At 47.6% G+C, this 27153-nt stretch overlaps 1 protein-coding gene across 6 annotated transcripts; it reads right to left on the bottom strand.

Moving 5' to 3' along the window:
- Positions 1–27153, bottom strand: ZNF384 (zinc finger protein 384). 6 transcript variants are annotated; one of them, XM_081894154.1, is made up of 11 exons: positions 26780–27152; positions 23270–23340; positions 22940–23180; positions 21192–21522; positions 17576–17698; positions 9087–9311; positions 8322–8504; positions 7405–7483; positions 4218–4376; positions 3937–4038; positions 1–3900 (listed from the first exon to the last, which is right to left on the bottom strand). In XM_081894154.1, the coding sequence occupies exons 1-11, from the start codon at positions 27072–27074 to the stop codon at positions 3634–3636; spliced, it is 2076 nt and encodes a 691-aa protein (XP_081750280.1). In that variant the 5' UTR covers positions 27075–27152; the 3' UTR covers positions 1–3633. The 6 variants fall into 6 exon arrangements, with proteins under 6 accessions (XP_081750280.1, XP_081750279.1, XP_081750283.1 ...); XM_081894153.1 differs by having other exon boundaries at positions 1–4038; positions 26780–27151; XM_081894157.1 differs by lacking the exon at positions 26780–27152 and adding an exon at positions 23837–25319 and having other exon boundaries at positions 1–4038.

Here is a 27153-nt window from a genome sequence, read left to right on the forward strand (position 1 = left end):
TTTGGTCTCATGAAGGTTAAGAGGGCTTTCGGAGTTTATTCTTTAAAAAAAAAAGTAATGAAATTAAATACAAAAAGATCTAATGCAATATTAAAAGTTTGAAATTTAAAATACCCCTCTCCCTCTGGGAAATGCAACTCGGAAGGTCTTTTGAAAGAAGTGAAAAATTACACTGAACTGATGCTGCGATTTAACGAGGTACGAGCAAAAACAGGAAATGGTTGCCTTAATATTCAGTGACCCGAATTCCACTGGTACTCTTTCTTGACCGAAGACGGAAAAAGCATGAACACTGCCCAGCACTGGGAACATTTGGCATTTCTGGACTCGATGTGTTTTCATTGGCTGCTTTTGACACTGTGTCTGCGGAGAAGGGCTTTTCTATTCACCATAAGCAACGCTGTGTTCTTGGCTCCCACTACCCTTTCCCCCCAGATCTCTCCCCTCTCTGGTGCAGCTCAGGAGGTGGGGATGCTGACTACAGCCAAGGTAGGGGAGTGCAGAGAAGGGGTGCCAGTCTGGGAAGATGCCCACATACGCAAGGTGCTTTATGATTGCCAAATGGACTGTGGTGCTTTTACCCCAACTCACGTCCTGTTAAATTTCCAGGACCAACAGGTAGGTTAAATTTTTGCAACTCCCCCCGCCCCCAAAGGCTTCAATATCTGGAACCATGAGCAACTCTCAGCCCTATCTAATTCTTTATCTCAATGGTCCACATCAGATTAAGGACACTGGCTGTTTCTACGCTTGGAAAACAGGATTCTCAACGTACACCCCATAGTCACTTCCTCACGGAGGAGACTGAGATAGCTGCTTCAACCTGGTGAATGAGTCAAAAGGTCAGTTTAAACAAGCCCCGGAAGTCGGAGCATGAAAGAGTTTGCGTTCTCATGTACAAGATGAATTCGTCTCCATCTTCATGGCACATTATCTGACTCCTTAAGTGCTGAAAGCAGTGCACAGATATTTTTCTCGAAGATCTGACATCAGCATACAAGAGTGTACCACTCTTGCCCATGGTACACACATTCATACGCTGCCCCTCTGTGGTCAAACAAGTTTTGCCAATTACAAACCTTTTGAGCATAATTGGGGAGCGGGGAGACATGAATATAGGTGCCACTGGCTCGGACAGTGTTCTCATATGCTTCAGTTATGGTCTGTACACAGCCTTACTCTGCTGTGTTGTGGAAATGCCAACAATGCCTCATTTGTGGCTCACGAAAGTGTTGATCTGCCCCAATGCTTCTGGGAGGAATTGGAATTACTCTTATGCTGAAACACTGCGTGGGTATTCACATACAACAACTTTAGTTACTAACTCAGGGTTATGGCTGACATGTGGAAGCTGGTACACAGAAATAAAAGAGGATACACCATTCCTGCAGCTCCAACAATGTTAGCAACCATGATCAACCAAGACATATATTATCAGGCCCAGGTAATTCACACTCCAATGAGAAGGAAGTGTAGGATTCAGCCACACACACACACACACACACACACACACACACAGAGCGTACGCGCATGACACTTTTGTTAGGATATTGGCAACCACGTCTGATGAGAGAAACAACACACACACACACTTTCAAATTCATCACAGTCCCTGGAGCCCAACCTCAGTTTTGAAATGTCAATGCACCTTTTAGTTTCAGTGGGGCTTCATGGGGCCCGTTGGAGGTGGGTGGGGAGGGGAAGGTTATTTTCCAGTCCTGGTCCACCCCAAGAATTATCAGGTCACTTATGGATTTGTGTTCAAGCAGAAGCTGCTTTCTGCACTCAGGGAAGCAAGAGCAGTTTGCATAGAAGGTGGCTTGCAATGTTCCTGCTTGGCCGGATCTCTCATGGATGAGAGGAGAACATGCAATCCCCATACTCTTGGCCTTGGGCATGCAGCTACTGCCAACGATTCCCAGTACCTTCATTCGCATAGAAAAGCATCTGAACCAATTCCTATTTTATGCACCAGTATTATTATTTTTATATAAAAAAAGCACAGTCCTTACAACCCCCCCTCCCCAATCTCCCCCTTGCGGTATTCACATGCCCGTAGGGGATCTTTTCCTTGTTGTTGCTCAAATTCCAATCTGCCCCCCCCACTTCCTTCCCTTCTTCTGTGATTCAAGTGATAACTAGGAAAATTGAAATGATGGCATAGGAAACCACGAGATGAGAGAGAGAGAGAGAGAGATTGGGGCAGGGGCAGAAGAAGAGAAAACGGGGGGAATAACTTGGAAGATGGCGAGAGCAGAAGAAGAGAAAACGGGGGAAGTAACTTGGAAGATGGTGAGAGCAAGGAAGGGCATAAATCAAGGATTGAAAAATAAAAAGTGCGCAAGGATAATGCGTTTTATAAACACAGATAGAAACAGTTACAGCAAGGACAGAGCAGGCCAAATGGGGCTGGGGTGTGAATAGATATATCTATCTATCTGTATATATATATTTATATATATATAGATATATTTAAATTCAATGGGAGTTTGAGTCTATGCTTGGGGTTCCCCCCCCTTTTTTCATTGGTCTCTCTCTCTGTGTGAGCGGCTGTTTCCATCGTCTCCCCTCCTCTCCACTGTCCACCCTCTGCCAGTCGCTGCTTTGCTGTCTGTGCTGCTGCCACCACCGCAGCCACCTCCTTCCGGTTTTTTCTTGGCGATCGAGAGAGCAAAGGAAGCAATTGGATGATGTTGCAGCAAGGAGCAGCTCAGCAGTTCCTTTTCCCCTTGGCCCCTCAGAAAGGTCTCCCTTTTGGGGGTGTGGCCCGTGATCCCTGGGGGGGAAGAAGTCAGAAGGATGGCCTCGCCAGCCCCCAACCTCCCCTCCTCTCGGAGGGAAGGGACCGGGCTTCATTTTGGCACTGTCACCACCAGCTGCTTATTTTGTTTTGGTTCAGACTTTCATCTTATTATCTGCAGCAGGCTTATTGTTGCAATGGGGGCTGAGACTCCCCCCCCCCCAATTACTTCTGCATCTGGTTGGAAAGCAAGGCTTGCAACCTCAACGCCAACCACCTACGGCGTGTGATTCGGCTGGTAGAGATCAAACCCTCTGCAACACCCCCTTTTTGCCTACATGTCTGCAAGGTGGGCACATTTGGTACCTAGAACTGGAGCAGCCATTCTTCCTCCCCTTTGTAAGGAGGGGAGACGAAAAGAGCAAGCGCTCTCCGCTCCCCACCCAAGGGTAAGCTTCCAGAGGCTCCCTTGCCCTCGTTCATCCGCCATCGGCCAACTGCTGCTGCAGCCCCTTCCTTCAAACAGCTTCACCTCACTTAGGCAACCAAAGGGCGTTCTCCTTTCGTCTCGTAAAGTGACAGAAACGGGGGCTTTCCCTGGACAAACCAAAGATGCTTCCTGAAGCCGAGGACCCCCTCTCACGAGTAGCAGGCTCTTTCCCCTCCCGTCTAGGACGTGCCGTGGTTGCGCCTCGAAGCACGAATGGTTGAGCCAAGGGGCAGCCGCTACGGGGACACAGCCTCCGTTTCCCATTCCCCCCGCCCACCCAAAGGGAAGCTGTAGAAGAGGAGGCTAGAGGCTGCTGCACGAGGGGAGGCCGCCACACCAGAAATGCCCTCAGGCACAGATTACGAGCAAGGAGTTTTTTCCCCGTTCCCCTCTAGCAAGGTCTCTAGGAGCTGGAAAGATGTTCCACCTGGATGGCGCTGGTGCTAACCGTGAGACAGATGTCTTTGTGATGTTCCGAAGTCTTGTAAGGGGAAAGGTCAAAGGAACACTGGGGTGGCGGGTTGGGAGGGTTGTCTCCAGACGGGCCCCCGGCTGCCCCGCCCCCTTGTGACTGGAAGTGCTGCTGCTGCTGCTGTTGCGATGCCTGAGCTTGAGCTTGAGCTTGAGCCTGAGCTTGGGCCTGGACCTGGGCTTGAACTTGGGCCTGGACCTGGGCTTGAACTTGGGCCTGGACCTGGGCTTGAACTTGGGCCTGGACCTGGGCCTGCACCTGGGCTTGGACCACAGCCACCTGTTGCTGGGCATCAGGGATATTGTGTTTCCGCATATGCTTCATCAGGTATGTCTCCTGTAATAGAAGAGAGATGGAAAATAAAAACCAGACACAGACAGACAGACGGGACAACTATCTCCTTCATACTAACAGAGAAGCCATGGGGAATCTCTTTCCGAAGCACTGCCAAGACCTATCAGTTGCCACCTGGTTTCCACACACACACCCCCCAGCCAACACAGGATGGTACTTACTGAGGTGTAAGCCCGATTGCACATGGAGCAGTTGTAGATCTTGGCATGCTTGACCGTGTGGGTGGCCAGGTGGACCTCGAGAGAGGTGCCGTCTGTGTATGCACGGTGGCAGTTGTGGCACTTGAATGGTTTGTCTTTGTTGTGCTGCCGTCTGTGGGACTGCAGAGCGTGAGAGGAGAGAGAAGGGGAGTGGATTAAAGTTAGACTTCAGCCCCACTACTGATGAGTCAGAAACGAGGGTGGAGCCCAATAATAACAGTCTGGAAGGAATCTGTAAGTGGAACAAGAAGAGGAGGCCATTTTTGATCACCCCCCCCTCTCTGTGCAACCCCAAAATCCGGTCTGGAGGGTTGGGGGAATCTTCTTGAGGAGGTTCATAGATGATGCCGCAGGAGTAATTGCAGAACATGGACCCCCTGCCCATTCTGCTATTGGATTATTTAAGGGTCCCCAGACATCAGCGTAGCCAAGATTTCTTTTTTGGGGGGGGGGGCAGAACCAACATGACTGGTCAGTTAGCTAGGTGTTGTCATTATTTCACTTGACTGGAGGGGGGCAGCTGCCCCTCTGCCCCCCCCGGCTACGCCCATGTCCCCAGATGCAAACGTTGATGCTTACTGTGATAAGTTGCTTCTCTGTAGGGAGGAACATGATTCTTCATATAGGATGTAGGACTACAACTCCCATCATCCCTAACCCCTGGTCCTAGCAGCAAGGAATGATGGGTATTGTAGCCCAACAACATCTGAGGGCCCAAGGTTGAGAAAGGCCAAGTTAGCTGGTAGTCACCCCAGAATTCCAAGCTCAAGAACAAGTGCTCCAAGTCTTGATTCCATAGAGGTCCTTCAAATCTCTATGAATCTGAGACTTCAAGCTTGCTCTTGACCTGACATACTGAACCTGCAACATATTCTACAGCCAGAGATTTACGCTTGCTTTGGACAGCCGTACATATGCGAACTGGCCTCTCGGTTAATTGCCTTTGCACTTAAGGAACCCAAAGTGATATGAAACCAATGAGGGTTTCATTTATACTTAAGACATAAGCATGCTATTTGCTTCATTTATATTCCACCCTCCTCCGAGGTCAAGGCTGCAAACATGGTACCCCCAACCCACCCACCATTACTTTCATTTATCAAGCCCTTGAAGCTCAGGGCTGTGAGACAGAAGAAGTAAGAATAAGTGACTGGACAAAGATCATAAGTGATCTCTTTGGCAGGCTGAGCAGGGACTTGAACCCAGGTCTTCATGGTCCTAGTCTGCAACTCTAACCACTACGCCACACTGGCTCTCTCTATCCACATATGCCCACACGGCAGAAGCTGTAATGATAAAACCTAGCTTCTTATTGTGGTGCCATGTTAAAAGACCCATTTGCCCTTTCCCTACCGTCTCTATTCCATTTCTCAGAGGCCAAGGTAAGTAATAGTGGCTTCAGAGTCTTGCTGATCCTCATCTCCTTACTTTGCCCCACACTTCCACTTAGGAGGGATCAGCTGTCGCTTAGCAGACGTTGAGCAATATTTAAAGTTGTGCGAGTTGACTTGTTCTTCCTCCTCTTCTCCCTGCTGCCATCATGGGCAAGCGGTGTAGAATCTGTCCCACAAAAGGTGTGGGGCATTGCAAGGGGGTAAAGTGGACCTAAACGCACCAGACGGCAAAGAGAGGAGAGCCGTCTCCTTTTCTTCTTGACGCTAGCATTGGCAAAGTTGGGATTAGTTATATATGGTATTTCATTAAGAGGCTGCTAACTGAACCACCAGCCCTCATTTAAAATATTCTGAAAACGACTTTGAGAAATATTTAACTTATCAGGTTAAATATGCAGTAACCAAGAAAGCGGCCAGTGTGTTGGGATTTAGCATCCAGTTTTGTTTCCCGGGCTCCAGGCCCTTCCCCTATGAAGACAGGGTAATTAAACCTTGCTTAAATTGCTATGTCCAGAGTTCAAACCTGGACACTTCACGAGGTTCTCCAGCTACCCATTTCTTTCTCCATCCCTCCCAATGTTCCTTCTCCCTTATCCCATCCTTCTTTGTTTCTCTGCTCCAAACTCATACCACATTTCAGGTTTGTTCAGCATAAAAAGGACGCAAGCACACCCTAAGCTATCCTTTCCAAAATCCTCAAGCAAAGCCTTTAATTTTTAGAATTTGTATTCTGCAATGCATGCTTCCCCCGTCCCCCCAAGCCATTAAAATTCATATGTAGTCAAGTTAACAAGCATATTCCTTACACACACACACACACACACACACACACACACACACGGTTCACAGGAAGCAATGGCAGCTGTTCTGAATTCAGCATTCAGATTTGTCACCATTCATACCGATAGGAACATCTTAATTTTTACAGATCTAGCTATCTACCTACTGTGACGGGCAACAACCACTGATCTTCCCACGATTACTTAAGCAACCAAATCAGACTGCACCACAGTAATTGAAAAAAGCCACAGGTGAACATCCTTGCCTTGTCCTTTAACAGATACTCAGACTTCCAGCTCTCTCTCGCTCTCTCTCTCTCTCTCTCTCTCTCACACACACACACACACACATTTCTTCAGGCTGCTTATTTTGATTCAGAATTGCAAGCCTGTAGTAGGATAAGACTGGTGTGTTCCATTTATTGCACAATGTCTAGTGAACACTTCATTAATTTTATGCAATATTGGTACTAAAACTACTAATATTGGGATCAGAGAATCATAGAATTGTAGTGGTCAGAAGGGACCCCAAGGAACCTCTAGTCCGATCCCCTGCAGTGCATCTATCCCATGTGGGGACTGAACCTTGGCATTATCAGCACCACACTCTAAGCAACTGAGCTATCCATAAAAGCAAACTAAACTGGTTTGAACTTAGGGCCCACTGAGATCAATGGGAGCTGTCTTATCCCCAACCCACCCTCCAAAAATAACTCCAGGGATTTCAATATTTTCACAATTCTTTTAAATTCTGATGAAAGCCTCACCCAGTAAACAACTTTCTGCTCATTCTAGGCTCTCAACACAACCCTAGTCACACCCACAGATCCTGCACTCGAGGAATGAACAGATATAGAGATGCCTTCTTTTCTAACACTCTCCAGTCACAACTCCTTTCTGCTCCGGTTTGGAGAGACGAAGGACCATATAGTGCCATACTTCAAAAGGGAGAAAGAAGCAATTTCACCACCTTACCTGCAGGTTGGAGAGCTGCGTGAAAGCCTTTTCGCACCCAGGGTGAGCACATTTGTAGGGCCGGTCTCCAGTATGAATCCTGCCGCGGAAAGGAAAAGCGCAAAGGGAAGATGAGCAGAGAAACACTGAAACAGAACCCTGCTCCCAGCAAGCCCTACAGTTGAGCTAAGCAAGAGGTGAACTCCCCTCCACCAGGCTTAGTCGTTCACTTCTCTTGTGTGAGCCCCGTGTCGCAAACCCTTCCTCCTTCGACTTGAGCTAGCTAAGGGCAGGGGGAAGCATGCAAGATCGTGCAAGAACAAAAGAGGAGGGACAAGCAGCTCCTGGGCAAAAGGCAAGCTCACCGGTCTCACAGTCACCCGCGGCCGTGCCAAGGCAAGGGACTGGAGAGCAAGGTCTCTGCTCAGGCGGAGGCCTGAGGGGAACTTCCTTCTGCCCTCCACAGCGCCCAAGGACAGGCCCACAGATCCACTCATGGGCCTTCCAAAAGGACCAACCCCAATGCCAGCCCAAAATTGCTAAAGGAAGTGGCTCCCCTTTCTATCCAGTGGAAGCTTCCCCACCCCCTTGCTCCCATTCCTGTCCTCCCTCCCTCTTCCCCTAGGTTGGGACCCCTAGTGACCCGTGTCTGCCTCCCGCTCTCTCTCTCTGTGACCCCCTGGGGGGAAAGTGGGGGGAGGGGAAGGGAGACTTCCCCAGGGCAGGCCCCTGCCCATCCCTGCCCTGGAATGGTCAGTTGTCTGTTCTGCAGCCCTCACTCCATCCTCTCTGGTGGGCCACTCCCTTGCGATTGACGGGGCCGGTCCGCCTCCCCCCCCGCGCCCCCCAACTCTGCATGCTTGGCGTGCGTGCTCCAAAAAGGTGCATGCTGACGGCACGGGGGGCCAGGCTGGGCCCCCAGCCTCCTTGGCCCTTACCGTGTGTGCTGCTGTAGGTGGGAGAGCTGGCGGAACGCCTTCTGGCAGTAACGGCACGTGTAGGGCTTGACCCCCGAGTGGATGCGGAGGTGCTGGGCCAGGTAGGACGTGTTGGCGAAGCTCTTGGAGCAGTGAGGGCACTTGTGCGGCTTGACAATCGCCGTGTGGAGCTTGGAGTGGATCCTGCCGAAGAGGAGGAGGAGGAGGAGGAGGAGCAGGGGCAGCAGTTGGGATATGACCGCCAGCTGGCTAGCAAGGACAACAGGAGGGACGGCGCCATGCTGCCTGGCGACAGGGGAGGGGAAACCAAGGAGCGCTCTTGCCCCCAGCAAAGAAAGAACGAAAGGCCGAGAGCGCTAGCTGCACCAGGAGGTCAGAGAGAGGAGAACCGGGCTGGCAGAAATGGGCGCTTGGGATGCCCAGGGGCTGGGGTGGGCTTGGGGGGTAGGGGCAGCTGCTCAGGAAGTGCCATTTGGGGAGGCTGCCAGTCCTGACCTACAGCTTTCAGTCTCCCACGGATCACAGAGGAATGCCTGTCTTTGACGGCTAAACAGCCCCCCTCAACTCACCCCAGGCGGATCTTTAGAAGAGGGCTAGAGAGCACACACGGAGGAGTACCTTTTGCTCAATGCACTAACGGGGGAACCACTGGCAGTCAATGTCAACGCTGCCCTGAGCAGTCTTCCCCAAATGGGCACCTGCCTCATGCGAAGATGCCGCCAGCACATGCAGCGCGGAAGGCTCCCCCGCCCTCGCGGCCCTTACCGTGTGTGCTGCTGTAGGTGGGAGAGCTGGCGGAAGGCCTTCTGGCAGTAGCTGCAGGTGTAGGGCTTGGCGCCCGAGTGGATGCGTATGTGCTGGGCCAGGTAGGAGCTGTTGGCGAAGCTCTTGGAGCAGTGAGGGCACTTGTGCGGCTTTGCCTCGGTGTGGGTTTTGGAGTGGATCTGCATCTCCGACTTGGAGTAGAAGGTCAGGGAACACATCCGGCACCTGAGACCAGGACGAGGGCAAAAGAGACAGGATCACACACCCGTGCGTGAGGATACCTATCCACTGCTTGCTAGAAGGTTGCTGCTACCTCCAAGGGCTACCTCCTCCACCCCCAAATTCTGTTTTTTTCCTAATTCAGTTTTGGTGAAGCGGATCTAGAATAAGCTACACTTCAACTAGGGAAGGGGTGGGAATATTCCATCATGGGGGACGTTCTGGGTGGGGCCCCCAGGCAAAACTAAGGGAACATCCAATGGGTGGAATTCAACATAGCACTACATGAGAAAGGTCCGCTCACACAACGAGACTTTCCCACTCTCTCCTCCCCAAGTGTGCCCCCCACAAACTTGTTCTGGGAGCCCCCATCCCCAGCCTTCCAGAGCAGATTTAGGGGGCACACGGGGAAGAGAGGCAGGAAGTCCTATTGCATGAGTGGGCCTCGTTTCGCACATGCAATGACTGGGGTGAATCTACCTCGGGTAATCAACTCTGCACATTAAACTCTGTGCAAACTACTCAGAAAAGTCAAATGCTTTGACATTAGCTCAGAGCAAGGTCACTGAGAAGTGTCAGAGACTGGGCATGGCCTGGGCAGAGGTCCAAGCGGTGGGCAGAGGACATGAAGGCTGCATTTGGCCCTGGGCTCCCGGCTCCCCCCTCTCCTCCCCAGTGCCCTAGGATGTGGAGCTAAAGAAACCACGACACAGAGACCCACAATGGATGCAAACTGAGATGCCATGATACAAGCCATTGCTTTCTGCTCTGTAGAACTGAGTGCTGATTTTACTCAACAATGCAATCTGAATCCACGACATAATAGTGTTAGAACAGACACTTGCCTTTCCCAACCCAAAGAGCTAATCTCTAAGCTATTCCCAAGCCTAGGTAAGCATTAAAAATTATCAGACACCCCCTCTTTTCAGGAGGAAATAGCCACAATCGCAGGACTAGAGGGGCTGCAGTTCACTTATGAAAAGGATGGCACACAAATTGCTCCTTTTCTACAGCTGATTGATTGGGAGACCTCTGCAAATCATCTTAGCACCTGGGATATCCCCTACTACTGGATGGTAAATGTTGCTTACTTACATTTCATTAACAACAGAACATATCTTTTTTTAAATGCCATCATCATCAATAACAACCTAACATTTAGATAATGCACATATTCTGAAAGAACTTCACACATTGCAGGTTATTTGTAAGATACGGCAGGGTAAAGTTGGTCAGTATCAGCCCCATATTGCCGATGGGAGTGACTATGGCAGGCATAGGCAGACTTCGGCCCTCCAGAAGTTTGGGACTACAATTCCCATCATCTCCGACCACTGGTCCTGTGAGCTAGGGATCATGGGAGTTCTAGGCCAAAACATCTGGAGGGCCGAAGTTTGCCTATGCCTGGACTATGGCTACCTAATGAGTTGAGGGAAGGCAGAGACAAGATTTAAACGAAGGATTTCCTGATTCATAGCCCCACCTTCACCATGCAAGGGCTCAGATATGCTTTATAGGTAGGAGCACATTATTCACAAGGTTGATCACATGTTCAGCAAAGTCATGTGACCATAACTCAGACGTTCCTTCTCATTCTGCTTTGACTGGTGGGAAGGGAACTGTTGCTCCATGATATACAGGCCGCCTTTTCATTGTCTCATTCTGCTTTTTATTTATTTAATTAAACGTTTTATTTCAATAAATATGTTTTTATGTATTAAAATTTTGTTTATTTTATGAAATACATGATAAAAGGACACAGTAACAAACCAAAACAACAACTCTCATTTTAAATCCCTAACTGTCTTCTCATATGGCAGAGACAATTTTATAACAACACAGAATTCAGAGTTCATATACAGGTTTCCATATGAACCTGCTGGACCCTGAGATCATCTTCTGAGGCCTATCTATGCATGCCTCCTCCCCGAGAGGTCCAGAGGAAGGCAACAGGAGAACGGGCCTTCTCTGCAGTGGCTCCCTGTTTGCGAAATGCTCTCCCCAGGGAAGTTCGCTGGCCCTAACCCTTTAGGCACCAGGCAAAAACGTTCCTTTTTAACCAGGCCTTGGGCTAATTACCATCCAATGCCCTTTAAAAATGTGTTGGAGGGTGGGGGGTAGGGTTGCTTTTGTTTTTATTATGTATTTTGCGATTTTATCCTGTGAATTGCCCTGAGACTTGTGGGTATAGGGCGGTATACAAATTTAATAAATAATAATAAATGACAATAATAGATTACATGTCTTTACGTAGTACTTTTTCAGACCGTTTGTGAAAGCAGAATGGTACTGCATGGCCATGAGCACATGGCATTAATGAAGCAACGCTTTCTGTTTTTCACTCTGCCAACAGTATCTATTGCTTGCCTTTTCGGATAGATTTTTAAATAGTTTATGTATGAACTGGCACGCTCCCCTTTCCATGCAATTAAGGCAGGGTTTTCCCAGTCTGGCTATAGCTCCAACACCCCCTCCCAAAATAGCCGCCCATAACACAAGGCTTTGGTCTGAATTTCTAGGATTAACTTCTTTTTTTAAAAAAACAAACAAAAATGTCTGGTGTCTAGCAAAATTCAACAGATGGTTTTGATTATGCAAAACCTTTTAGAAATGGGAGCCTCACATGAAATGCCACTCTCTGCAGGTTTGAGTGTAAAGATCTCACAACTGGATTTCCTATAGATAGAAAATTCTTGTCATAGCTAAGCTGTTAACTCATTTTCCCCAGCATAACAGTCTTCAGCAACCCAGCTGAAATGGAGCTGGCCTCTAGGAAAGTTTGCATGAGCATTCCTCTGAGGAGAACAAGGGAAGGACAGAAGTAGCTGCTTTGAGAGAAAGAAGAGGGTTTTCAGCCTCAACTTTCCTTCCCAATTTTTGTTAGCTGTTACATAAAAAGCTGGCCTTAAAAACTCCCCAATTTTCCTTCCTCAGTATTCAGAAAGCTCTGTGAGGTTCTCAAAACAGCTTTCTAAAAGGTTGCCGTAACCATCTCAGCCTCTTAAAGCAGGCAGGATCGCTGTGCGAGATCCCAACCACACACCGCTAGAAGAATGAAGATCAATAGAGGGAATATCAGAATATCATGGCAAAGTTTTCCACGTATAAAACGGTGATAGGAAATCACCATAGGAAAGCAGGGCATTTCTAATCCCGCAGATGGAAAAGAATGCGCTATTACACGTACACATTTTGTTTTTAAGAACAAAGTGAGGCACTTCAGATCTGAAACAGGGAACAATGACCCCAACGTAGATATTTCTACATGCTGTGCTTCCCTATTTCTCAGCGCAGGGACCTCTGCTTGCGAACTCACCCAAATCTTCTGCAAAGCCACCTGCAAACAATTCAACATGCAGGAATGACCTGGGTCAGCCACAAGGAAGTGCTTTTGAGAGTAAGGAGTAAGGCAAGCCATGAGCATGAAGTCAAAACCAACACGCACTCCTTTGCAGCTCACCCAGGGACCATGAAGACGTTTCTCCAGCTCTCTGACTTTCAGAAAAATGTACCTACACTTAACTGGTTCTCCCCTCTAGAAGCATATGAACAATATCAAAAAAGGTAAGCCTGGATACACTTCACTTGGGCTGAAAAGCTCACAGGAACACCTCCTTCTGGGATAGTCCCTCCCTAGCTCAGCGAGGGAATACATGCCTTACATGCAAAGGGTCCCCAAGTCCAACTCCACAGCAAGGCTGAGGAAGACACAGCTTGAGACCTCGGCGAGTCAATGCCAGAATAAGCAGTACTCAACTAGGACCTGTTTCAGGATTTATGGATCTGTATGCTGGGACTGAGAGAAAGCATATACACCCACAGCTGTCATAGTAGTTATTAACCCATACAAGCCGGAGAAGGAACATTAGTGCTGCACTGTGGAAAGGTGGCATCCTTTTCAAAATCTAATGCGCAAAGCAGCCGCATAGATCATCCTTACAATGGTTCCATGTCCTCCGTATTTCAGAGAAGAGGCTAGAAAATGGAGCTTACTGAAATCCGACCTGGGGATTTACTGACTCAAAACTCGTGCCAAACCAGCCCTACATCAAACTAAACGCTCAGCGCATACTTGGGAATCGGCAACTCTTTTTAAGCACTGAGCTCTTCTTTGCTCTTGACTGAATCCATCTTTCCAAGCCAACCACAGAATGCAAATAGTTGCCAAAACCAAACATTACACCACACCATCAATTCCCAAGTGCTGCGGGTTTCTTGTTTGCCCCCCCCCCCCGTAAATGCAGAAGCTGGGGGTTGTACTCTGAATACATTCTCTCATTCACATGCATGCCTATACAAGCTGATCTGGCAAACAAAGCTAAAACCATTTGGTTGTCCGGCAGTACCACCTTCAAACCAGTGGTGTCAAATATCCAGGCACCAGTATTAGAAACTCAGCGCCCAATGGCTCCTTAAACCAAACTGTCACCAAAACGGAATATCTAGTTGCCATTTGGAGGCCAGACGGCACAAAAGTCGCATTTTTCAACACGACATTTTGGTTCCTGAAATTTGTTTCAATTGTGCTGATAAAACACCGCTAATAGAATTCCAAAGGATGTGTTGCCACTGTGCGAAAACAGGCAAGATCCAAGGACCCCCAGGCATGCAGCTCCAGATGGTGGAGACGTCAGACGCCCTCCTGGCATCCTCACTTGGTCGTAAGTGGCGGATAGCTAGGTGCAAAATATGCCTGGCAAATTTTGAACGCTGCGAGGCACATGCCCACTAGCACCAGGAATCAAGCTGCAAGAGGGTTCAAGGAGAAGTGCCTTAACTTGGGGAACCATACTGGGTGGAGTGGGGAAAGGCTCAGACAGCCCAAACACACAACACCCCTTCAACAAATGCTGAGAAGAGTTGGGTGAGTGCACTATAAAAGAAGTATGAAAATGGTAAAAAGGTCAAGGGCCGACTCTGGGGTTGCGGCGCTCACTTTGCTCTATAGGCCGAGGGAGCCGGCGTACAGCTTCCGGGTCATGTAGCCAGCATGACTGAGCCGCTTCTGGCGAACCAGAGCAACGCACGGAAATGCTGTTTACCTTCCCGCCGGAGCGGTACCTATTTATCTACTTGCACTTTGACGTGCTTTTGAACTGCTAGGCTGGCAGGAGCAGAGACTGAGCAACGGGAGCTCACCCCGTTGCGGGGATACGAACCGCCGACCTTCTGAGCGGCAAGTGCTAGGCTCTGTGGTTTAACCCACAGTGCCACCCGCGTCCCTATCAAAATGGTAATGGAAGCCTAAATCTCCTGCAGTTAGTAGCATTGGAACCCACAGATATCACACACAAGCATGCACTGATGACTGGAAGCAGGCCCTGAGGCTCCAATGAAAGGAGTATTAGGTGCTCTTAACACTATTCCCTCCTTCCAGCTGGTGAACACAGCCATGTGAAGAGGAGCAGGGAGTCAATGTCAAATCAACAGAGTAACTCACACTGGATTATGCCCTGTTAGAAATTCCTCAGCAAAGGCTCTAGAGGAAACTTAGCAGCCATAGGATAAAGAACAGGAAGCAGAGAGTGGAATAAGTAGACTCTGTTTTCAGAACAGAGAAATTTAATCAGTGGGGTCCCCAAAGGACCTGCATTGGGGCCTGTGATTTTAAGCTCATTCATCTGAAGCTAGCAGCAAGCAGTGATGTAGTCAAATTTGCTGAGAACACTAAATTGTGCAGGGTAATAAAAATAAAGAGGTTGAGAGAAATGAGAAATGTTCAGTCAATGTTAGCAGGTGGGGTGATTGACTAGGAAAGCGATTTAGGATTGGGTTGGATAAATCAATGAAAAAGACAACTGAGGGTACAACAGTGTTGAAAATGACATTCCATGTCAGGGATCATTAGGAAAGGAATCAAAAATAAAATTGCCGATATTGTAAGGCTAGGGTTGTGATTTTTCGATTGACTTGCCTGAGATCCAGGACAAAGTGCCGCCTTTCGGAGAACCCACCAACCCTGAAGTCAATCCCGCCTTTTAAATCCGGCTAATGGCAGCCCTAGTAATGCGTTTGTGCCAGTCTATACAAAATGTATATGCAGGCAGCATGAGAGGGATATAGCACCGATGCCTCACTGCTAGACTTCCCACAAGACGCTGGACTAGACAGGACTTTGGTCTGATCCAAAAGAGCTCTTATGTTCACTTCAGCACCACCATCATGCATGCACCTTCTCCTCTCAGACAGGCATCCACACTTCACTATGCGAAGGCAGCCCTCAAGCTGGAGATGCTCAAGAACTGGGAAAGACCCAACAGCAATGCAATACCATATGGCCCCATGATGCTCTAAAGCGAAAAAGGATAATAAAAAAGGCTGTACCAAAACTGCAAAGGATAAGACACAGCCTCACAGCAGTGCCAAGAAATCAATCTTTATCAAATATAGTTCTTGCCTAGCTTTGCAGTGTTTTACAGAAATGATTATTGGATAAAGAATGATTTCTTGGCGCCATTTTGAGCCTCTGCCTGCTCAACCCCTTCCTCTGTATGCTGCTACAACAACCTGATTCACGACTTAACATTCATTATAAGCCTTAGCTGCAGCAGCAGTCTGCTCCCATTTTAACTGTGGATGCTCAGAACCATCTTTCGTAAAAGTGTTTCAACGGGACGGACTTTGACACACTCACAAACTGGACTCATTTCCAACAGAGTGGAGCATCTGCCTACACTTGATACCCACAGCTTTGGCCCAAAGTTGGGAATGGTTGAATATAACGTAACCATGTCCCAACTCCACCAACTCCATCTGGTACGCAGGCTGAGACCCTACCTGCCCGCGGACTGTCTCGCCAGAGTGGTGCATGCTCTAGTTATCTCCCGCTTGGACTACTGCAATGCGCTCTACGTGGGGCTACCTTTGAAGGTGACTTGGAAACTACAACTAATCCAGAATGCGGCAGCTAGACTGGTGACTGGGGGCAGCCGCCGAGACCACATAACACCGGTCTTGAAAGACCTACATTGGCTCCAAGTACATTTCCGAGCACAATTCAAAGTGCTGGTGTTGACCTTTAAAGCCCTAAACGGCCTCGGCCCAGTATACCTGAAGGAGCGTCTCCACCCCCATTGTTCTGCCCGGACGCCGAGGTTCAGCGCCGAGGGCCTTCTGGCAGTTCCCTCACTGCGAGAAGCAAAGCTACAGGGAACCAGGCAGAGGGCCTTCTCGGTGGTGGTGCCTGCCCTGTGGAAAGCCCTCCCACCAGATGTCAAAGTGATAAATAACTACCTGACATTCAGAAGACATCTTAAGGCAGCCCTGTTCAGGGAAGTTTTTAATCTGTGATATTTTACTGTATTTTTGGTTTCTATGGAAGCCGCCCAGAGTGAAACCCAGCCAGATGGGCGGGGTACAAATAAATTATTATTATTATTATTATTATTATTATTAGGAGGAGGAGGAGGCAGTGACGAGAGGGCTCTGGGAAAATAGCCATGTATGTCTGGCAACAAAACTATTCCACCCTGCCTCATCGTAAGGACTGTATAAATGAGAAAAACCAAACCTAGCCTAGAGGATGCGATGGGTGGTAGTTACATGGCACAGAGGGTATCTGGAGCTTCTACAACTAGAACTCTTGCTGTTTTACCATGTGATGAGCTGCTCGATCTGTAAATGAAAGGGTTCCCTGGCTGCAAAGTATTCTTCAGCTACACAGTGACTTAATCCCAAGCCTTTTGTCTTCTCCCCATCCTCAGACCTCAAAGGACCACAAAAGTTATCAGGTCCAGTTGGGACTTTGCCTAGGCCATTGCAACCTCAACTGTACACGCCTGCCCAGCAATGACGAGGTCTCAGAACTGGTCACTGATACACCAGAGACTAAAGCCAAGGCTCTGTGTCATGGTCAAGTGGGCAAGATGTCCCAACATCCAAAGTCCCCTTGAATGGGATCAAAGAGGAAGTGGCCAGTAAGAGGCTAGGTCTACTGGAATATTTTCAAGGGACCCTTCTATGAATGCACTATCAGCCTGGGTGGAAACACTTCTGAACATGAGATCTTGTTAAAAGTTCTACTGTTTACTGAATTAAATAGCTTCACGCTGTTGCCCTTTAGGCACACAAAGAACACTGGGCATCGCATTTTGCTGCCTAAGCTGCTGTAGGTAACTGAAAGTTCCCCACCACCACCACCCAAAGGCTATTGCTACTATAACTGTATTCTGCAGCACCTTCTCAAGATCTGACAATCCCAAAACATCAGCGCCTATTTTTGCTTGAACAAACACTCAGAAACAACCACAGTTTTGAATATCAGTACTAACTTGAAGTGATCTTTTCCATGAACGAAACCAGAAGCTGGGAAGTCCAAGCTCTGACAACTATACCAAGTATTAACGCAGCCAGCACATCCTGCAAACCATGAAGTTCTAGGCTCCCCAGGGATCCTGGTCAACAGAGAGGAAGATTTTCATAATCAAAGTTTAGTGGAGGGGGATATAGTTGGGAGAAAAATCAGTTACACTTTGTGGTGGAGATCTCACACCCACCACAGAATATGAGCTTATAAATTGGGCTGAAGTACTTGCTGCCAGAGATTGGGTCCAATTGGTACAGATTAAGAGAAAAGATCCAACCAACCTGCGTAGGCAGCAGTTATCCTGTTACAGCAATGCCAACCCTTTTAAGCTTCCCTTCTACAGGACAGCAGCTCCAATCTGCCACCACTACTTCTAGTCTCTCCTTGTCCCCTTAGTAGGGTCATGTGAAATGCTGCAGCGATAGTAAGTCACAAATGACAGAACTCACCTCCTAAGCGATTCTTAAAAGGTGCAGGCAGGCCTATCAGGGTCTAGCAATCCCATTGCCCCAGGCTCTGAAAGCTCAATTGCGCATCTGCTTCCTTATCCCCTACATCTTACTTTGTCCTTGGTTCTTCCCTGCTGCCCCATTTTATTATACCCAACCAATAATAATTGCTTCCTTGAGTTGCAACTTTCTAGCCCACTTGCTTCTTTGTTCTGTTTGCTCTAACACAGGTTTTTCCCGAACTTGGGTCTCCAGCTGTTTTTGGACTACAACTCCCATCATCCCTAGCTAGCAAGACCAGTGGCAAAGGATGGTGGGAATTGTAGTCCAAAACCAGCTGGAGACCCAAGTTTGGGAAACGCTGCTCTAACCACTCCCGCCTTCCTTCCCTATGCCACATACTCCCCCTTGATGCTGAGATATCTCTATTTTTCAGTAGCCCTTTCTTCCAGCAACTCCTTTACTCACTAGGCCATTCCTCCCTTACCTGCTCTTCCCTCAGCCTCTAATTTCTCAATCCATCACCAACTCTGCACTCTTCCATCAGCCACTTTGCTTCTGGGCTTCCTCTCCCTTGACCCCTTTCACCATTCTTCAGCCTGTCCCTCAAGGGCTTTCAAGTTTTTAACCCAGCAGAATTGGCAACATTCCCCCTTTTTAGCCAAAGTTGGGCTGAAAACATTCTAATGCTTTTGCTCCTTGAGTAGCCGGAACGTTGTCAATGAGAATGTGCTGTGCAATCACACCTGATCATCTGATCAATGTCAGAGGCTCCATATTTCGTGCTGCATTGGAGCAAGGAGTAAGAAGTTTCTTTGGTAGAAATGACAAATACGGAAGAAACAATCCATTTCATTCTGAAAAGCAATTTGCTTCTTCAACAGTCCTAATAAACTACTATAAGCACATTAAGAAACTACAAGTTGCCGCCTTGCCCCAATGTAGTCATATAGTTTTGCTGCATTATGGCCACAGAGGACAAGCCAAGCCATTATCATTTGGAAACACTTGAGAGACGCTAATAAGCAAACTAGGACAGCAGCCCTCACCAGCTACAGAAGTCAACAATGGAAGTAAAAGGATAGAGTGCCAGCAGAACAAATCCTGCTTTGAATTCAGTTGCAAAACTAACAGGACACGGTAAAACAAAACTAAGAACACTCCTCAGAACAAGTTCAAGACAAAATGAGCTGGCCTGTACCAATGCAGCGTAATGATCCTGGATTCCAGCAAACTATTTCATGCTACTTAGTAAAAATAAATATAGTATGCAAGACCGTCTTACTTAAATGGAAGAGAACCCTGTAGTACAGACAGCAAACACCCCCACAAAAGCACAACCTGTTCAGCCACACCACATGTTACAAGAGCTCGGCACAAGCGACAACTGGAATTGCTATTTGAGAGACAAATTCCTCAGAAATACAGAACAGTCAGAGCAATAGTTCAGCTATGCCAATATACTGAAACTACAAGTATCAAATATTCAGAATCCACCCTAGGACTATTCAGTATCTCATATTTGCACAAGACTAGCAGCAGGTGGAATTAAAGATGCTCTCAGCATAAAATTATAGCCCCAGGCAGTTTGCACTCGCCTCTTGAGAGTCCAATACTTGCTAAATTTTAACAATGGAATATAATCCTGGGAACTGAGGGCAACTTGTTTCAAACAGACCAATCAAGCATTAGAGGGACACAACCATTGCTATCAAGGAAATCAACTTCCCAATCTTTTTCCGTGGTCACATTTGACTTCAAATCTCCATTTAGGCTGAGATGTTAAGCTTAGGCTAAGACAATAAGGAAGCAGCCCCATGATTTCCTTCTTTAGCACACTCACTTCCAAGAGACTCTTTTACCAGTTATGCAAAGAGGTACGAGAACTCCAAAATCTGCAGATACTTTCCTCCTGGTCTGGTCCCTAACACAATCAACCAACCTAGGGTGTAACCACTAACAAGCCTGCTTAGAGTTCTGGCAAAGGAAAACTCCGTATCTCAGACACAACAACCACCAGTCAACACGTCAGCATGCATTAGGATCCATCAAAGCTAGGAACCTCTACTCATGATGTAGAGACAAAACTCATTTTGCACTACACAAACCTTTGCACTCAGCATCTGTGGCAGAAAAACTTAAGATATTACTAGCTCTCTAGGTACCCTCCGCCCCCACTGATCTGGGCAAACCCCTCATTGAAGTACAAAATGTATGAGAAGTAAAGTGGGGTTTAAAGTCCTGTTTTAGCTCATCCGATTGAGGTCAGTCCAGAAATTGGTAGCTTTGCCTCCCCAGCCCCCAATTCTCTTTCTCCACTCCCCCTCCAGTTTTTCCTCCTACATCTCTGTTTTATAACTTTTGTTGTGTTTTGGTTTCTAATGGAATGCATGGCCTCATGTTCTTTCTCCAGTTAAGGGGATGTTAAAGTGATCTACAAAAGCTTTGTTTCACCCCAGTTCTCCTATCACAAACTTGCAGCAAAGGAAAGCCCAAGAAGCCTTAGACCAGAGGATAACCTCCTGATTCTTAGCATCTCCCACCATCTTGGAATAGGCAGCACCTGTGCCTTAGGTTCTTTTCCCTTTCCAATTCTTCTGTCTTTTTCTCCTGAAGCATATCTACCTTTTAGTGACAGATGCAAAAAACAACCGCCACCCCATGGCATCCCCTATAAAAGCCTTATAAGGGATGCAATGTATTTCTTGCATCTATCGCTGTCCCCTTTCCACAATTACCATGGCACCAACACATTGCTTCTTCTCATTCTATATGTCCTGATCCTCTAGAGATCGACTCAAATAGTTGCTGGTCCTATCTGAATGCTGCTTCTGTAACTAATCTTTTAATTCTGTAATTAACCATTTATTCAATTATTCCAGGATTGGTTGCTCATCTTATTGCTAATTCCAGAATGGCCCTTGAGCCATGCTATGACTTTTGGTTCACGAGCCAAACATGCGTTCCTCAAGACCAGACAGGTAAGCATTTCTCTGGTGTCCCTCATCTAACACTACCGCAACTCTTTTATTTCCCTTCTGCCAAGACCATGATTAAACCTGAACCAATGAAGTCTAAAATTCAAAGAGCACACTAGCTGCCCATATGCAACTTTGTGTCCCATAACCACACCTGTATGTCTTGCCATCTTTGTGCTGGTCTTCATCATCCTCATTTGATAACACAAAAGGGTCACTCATCTCTGGCAGGCCAGATTCCTGTAGCCGCTTCTTTTTTCGACCACGAGGAGCTTTGGGGGTTATACCTCCAGCACCACCGGCTGCCCCACCCTCTGAAAGAGCTGTGGCCCCCTTCTTGGAAAGGTCAGGTACGACTTGGAGAGTTGCCTGGGAGCCAGGGGGAAGCGCTGAGACAATCATTGGTGCAGAGATGGGAAAAGTTTGCACGGAAGAGGCTGTGGTCACCAGAGACCCAGAGGGAGAAGTGATCACCAGGCCAGGACCTGCAATGGGGGAAAAGGGAAGGGTCAGATTCCAACTCCATCTTTCAAGATGTCCAAGGAAAGGAAGACTTGAACATTTAACAGTTTTGTCACATAAGGCATTCCATATGCTGCAGTAATTAAGAGTCGGACTAGGACTTGGGTTGCTGCGAGGATAAAGGGGGGGTGGGGAGAGGAAGAGCACTGAATGTTGGGTTTCAACAAATCTCACCACCACAATGACTGTGGGGCTCTTTTTGGCAAGCATGAGAAATGGCCAGCATTTATCTTGATTAGGGCTGAGTGATCTATTGATATATTACCCCAAACCTCGTCCAAAACCAGTTTCAAGTCCCTATCATGATACTGGTTTCATTATTTTGGACCTGGCAATATATTGTGAATCTGTGTGTGTTGTGTGTGTGATGCAAAAATCACAATGTGGGGGAAACCGTGCAGCCAGCCAATGCCTCTACATTGCTCCATTCTTACTGTATTTCAGACACTGATATATCAGTATATTGCGATGTTTAGCTGGTGATATATCACAATGTTGAAAAGTAGATTATTGTCCAGCCCTACTCTCAATTGTGAAGCTGCAATGGTTGGTGGAGATCGTTTGCTGGTGACCTTCCAACCCTGCTCAGCTCCAAAGCTGAGGAAGGCTGTGGATTGTTGACAGCTGCATGCCAAAAGAACCCAAAGAGCCTGGGCAACCCATGGCCTACCTGGGACCTCCTTTTCCAGGCTTTTCCTGCTTCTGGGCAGGAAAACTGTATAAGGAGAACTTGACATTGCTGCCTGAGAACAGCTGGGCTGACCTTCAGAACTGAAATGCAAACTCCCCCCTCCATCCCCAGCCAAGTAGACAAGATGCATGGGAGCTGGTGAATACAACTTTGGTAGACCTCTTTGTGTATGATAATTTGTATTTCTCAGAGGAAGGGTGTAATAAAGACACAAACAATACAGACGTACCTTGGATCCCGAATGCCTTGAGTCGAATGTTTTGGCTCCCAAACGCCACAAACCCGGAAGTGAGTGTTCCGGTTTGAGAACGTTATTTGGAACCTGAACATCCAATGCTACTTCTGTGGCTTCCAATTGGCTGCAGGAGCTTCTTGCAGCCAATCAGAAGCCGCGCCTTGGTTTTTGAAAGTTTAGGAAGTTGAAAGGACTTCTGTAATAGATTCCATTCGACTTCAGAGGTACGACTGTACAGGACTGAAACCGAGACATTCATCTAGGCAACAAGTAGATAGTTAGGTATTTTATGGGACAGAAGCATTCAGGCCATACTGTGCCTTCGGACAGCAGGCTCTTCTTTTTTTACCACCTGAGACAAGGATTAGCCTTGCTCTTTGACCAAGAACGGCCCAAACACCGTTTCTTTGAGCTGCACCCCACCACTGCTCCTGCACCCTCCCAGTCCTCTCACCTGTTGTCATGAGCCCAGCAGACTGCACAGGCACCACAGTGATGTTCTGCGTCACAGAAGCCTGACTGTGTGGAGTAAGCTGTTCTGGCTTGGTGTCAGAATCCATAGAAATGTTGGTGGGAAGGGCCACGGAGGTGGGTACAGTCAGTAGGGTGGGATAGTGGGCAGGAGCCAGACCGCAGCCCTTCTCTGAGGGCAAGAGCTGCTCCTTCATCTTGTTAATGAACATACTGTTGTCAATCTACAGCGGGAAGGAGGAAAGGGGAAGAGTTTAGAATAGCTACGGGGTAAACACTGCATGAAGCGTGTTGCTACTTGGTTACTCCTTACCTGTCCTGAGACTGTGGGCACTGCTGGCCAAAAATATGGGGAGGAGTTGAAGTGAGATTCTTCCATTCTAGCTGGGGGAGATAAAAAAAGAGAAGGGTTGATGTTAAACCGGGGAACCTTTTCTATGTTACTACTGAGATACAGTGACTTTCTTATTTCAAGACAGCCCCAACTCTACTCCTGACACTTCATGACCTGGCTAAGCAAATTGGGGGCTGCTAATATGCTCTGATATTCCACAGTCCAAATTACCCAAAATTTTCACTCTTCCTTCCAGTGCACTGCTTTTGGGGTTCTCCCAACATCCGCCTGAGACAATTTTGGAGGATAAGGAAGGAGGGTGAAGCTCTCTTAAGCTAATAGAAGTTGTTAGTTGAATCCCACCCATGGGCTTCATAGGAAGATGAGAATTTTGTGCTACTCAGACCAACATGGCAGGCACTGGGGGGGGGGGGGAGAGGGAGGGACCTTCATGTTTCTCTCGCTTTTCTCCTGAAACTTTACCTAGATGTCAAAGAAAATACAGAAAGGGAGAAGTTGAACAAATGCGCATGGTTGCAATCTTACCAAAATCTTAAACAAAACGGACACCTTCCTTGGTGCAGAACTTTGGATGACAGAACTGCAGAACAATCCCTAACAACCGAGGACACAGGCAGCAGATAAAGAAGCCTGCATTTCATCATTCTGAAGTCTATTAATGATTGCTGAATACTGGAAGTTCGAAAGAGGTCTCATTCGCTTCAGCCCATTGGGATGCAATGAGGTGGGGCCACATGGCCCAAATGTTTTGCTGACTTTGCTCAGCCAAAGGATACGTCTCTTAGCTCTGAATCCTCTGAGATCAACAGGACATAAAAAAAACCCTTTCCCCTCTCCCAGATGTGTCAACAGAACGCCAAAGTCCTGGGTCCGGACTTCCTATTTGTAGTCACTCCCATGCTGCTAGTACACAACTCTCCAAAATAGGATAGTGCCATCCAATCTTAATTTTTCCTTCAGTCTGGAGGCCTTTGAAAAAGCCTCACCGCAAGAGCTAGAGTATTAAAAGAATATCCCAAACAGAACATGCAATGGTGATTTTTTATAAAACACAACTGGCATCCTTAGGTATGTTCTGGGTGTTCCACCTCATCATACACCCTTTACATTGTATGACAGACCTGCCAGGAAAATGTTGCTTTATTTTTATTTTTTCAAAGCCATGTCCAGAGCCACCCACAATCATTCATGATTATACAGCTGAAATGCATGCCAGTAGAGTGTTGCCAAGAAGTCATGTTAGCTGAGCCTTAATTTAAGTAGGAACAACAGCTAAGGAAAGACAGTTTTACAGAATCTTCCAAAATAAACATGGAGCAAATGTGAGTTTTACACCACAGCACAACTTCCACAATGGAAAGTTTACTTAATATGATAATGCCTACATATTTTCTAATACAAAACATGCAACACGGGCCTCCCAATGACCTCTAATGGTTGCAATCCTATGCACACTTCCTTGGTGGTAACTTTAGAATGGGATTATATGGGAAAGTTATTTCTGTTGTCAAAGATAAGCCAAATAAACTTTTTTCTCACCTCCGGTCACCCATCAAGGGTTACCAGTGCAACTTTAAAGCACAACAAACTTTCCAACCAAAGTTTGTATTTACTGACAAAACAGATAATTTAAGAACAATCTGCAGAAAGACCACATTAATTACTAACATACTGTCACATATTCAAATTTCATTCACCTCCAGCTTATAATTACAGAGTTCCCAAGGGTTTCCATCAAAGATTAAGTATGGAGCAATAAAGCTATTAAGAAACATTATTCTTGATATCACTGACTGTTCAAAGCAAACCAAACTTATTGGGCATGCCTCAGGAGGGCGTGTTTAATTTTTCAACATTCAAATTCAAAAACTGAGGGGTGCTAAAAAGCTGCAAGGACTTGGGAACTCAAAATATATTTTGGTTAAATTAATATATTTTAGTTTTGCTTGGAAAGTAGTAGGTGTGTAAAATTGTATAGAAATCATTAAAAATGATTGTCAAGCACTTGCAGTTATATTACTTGACATTTTCAGAAGATAAGTTTTTCAAAAAGTAATTTAAATGTTGTCCAATCACAAAAATAATAGATTTAAATTCCTTGCACCCAAAAACTTATTTTTAAGACTCCTCACTAAAGAAATTTGCAAAAATTAAGTTTCATCTCCTAAAATGACATGCCCTAATGACTCAGGCTGGACCATAACGTACTATGGACAATTAAACAAGCTACAGAGAAGGGATAGTACCTTATACAGAAATAAGCGTACTCAAGTGCCATATTTCAGGGGCCTAGCTACTAACATCTGATACATCAATAGATTGCAAACTAGGACCTGTGCCCCTGAAAGGCCTAGAGAGCAAGATGAGGTGCTTTTAAGGGCAGACTCCAGCAAAGAAAAAAGAAACAGAAAGTTGCAGATACAAACAACCTGCTTACAATTCAGATTGTGGGGGAGCAAGAACTCGTATATTGCAATGCTAAACTATGTTTATCCAATGTCAACTATAAAAACATTAGGACCCCCACCCCAGAACATACAAGAAAATATAAAAACAAAGCAGCAACTTATCCAGTGGGCAAGATCCACCTACTACAAGACCTCTCCTTTCTGCAACTGTTTTGCCACCTGCTTCCAGGTAACCCAAATGCCCTCCCTGCACAAAACCACAGCAGTTCAAGAAGTCACATTTTAGAATTGGCGTGGGGAAGGTTTTTTTATCAGCATTCGGGAGTTGGGCTCACAGGAGAAGTGCAATGCACTTAAAAGCTGTACACTGAAATAAGAGGATAATTTGGTGGGGAAGCATATACAGCCCTTGGCCCTGGGGGGGAAAGCAAAAGGAGGAACCCATTAAGCCCATAAGGAAAACTCCATCAGATCAGGCTATGGGCCAAATGCCTATACAGTGGTACCTCAGGTTACGTATGGTTCAGGTTACAGACTCCGCTAACTCAAAAATAGTACCTTGGGTTAAGAACTTTGCTTCAGGATGAGAACAGAAATCGTGCGGCGGTGGAACAGCGGCAGCAGGAGGCCCCATTAGCTAAAGTGGGGCTTCAGGTTAAGAACAGTTTCAGGACCTCCGGAACGAATTAAGTACGTAACCCGAGGTACCACTGTAGAGAGCACCACTAGCTGGGCATGAGGGCACACACACACACACGCCTACCCACTATGCTGTCTGTCCCCAGCTTCTGGCGTTCAGAAGGACGCTGCCTGACCACGGAGGGTCCACAGGGGCACCGACCACCTCACCCTCCTCTTACCTGACTGAACCCCGCCCCCCTTTTCAAGCCCTCCAAACCGCGATGCCAGAAGCGGCTCCCTTCTCCCCGTCCCCCAGCCGTTCAGCAACCCGCCCCGCCGCCTCAGAGAACCGCCAAGGCGGCGGGGAGGGGAGCCGTGGTCGCCCCCGAGCAGCCAACCCCCGACCCCCACCAGAGCAGCCCCCTTCGCTGGCACTGACCCCGCCCGCGGCCCCTCGCTCTCCGCCCTGCCCGGGCCGAGGCAGGGAACAGCGGCCGGGCCGACGCGGAGTCCAGCGGCGCACGGGCCGCGAGCTGAGGTGGGGCAGCCCCGGAGCCTCCGCCGACGATGCCGCCGCCGCCTCCTCCTCCCGCCGCCGCCGCCGCCGCCACCGACGCTCCGGCGGACAGCCAGGCGGACAGCAGGCAGCCCTTGTCTTCCGTTTCCGGGTGACCCAGCCCCGAGAGGGCGCCTTGCCGAGGGAAGCCGCTCATGCTTTCCCGCCCGCTGCCCATCGCCCGGCTCCTCCCGCCCGGCCCGGCCCCCGGAGGCAGCGCCCCGGCTCTGGCCCAAGTGGCGGCAACAGCAGCCTCC

This window comes from Podarcis melisellensis (genome assembly GCF_964234715.1).
Source record: "Podarcis melisellensis genome assembly, chromosome: 17".
Taxonomy (NCBI): domain Eukaryota; kingdom Metazoa; phylum Chordata; class Lepidosauria; order Squamata; family Lacertidae; genus Podarcis; species Podarcis melisellensis.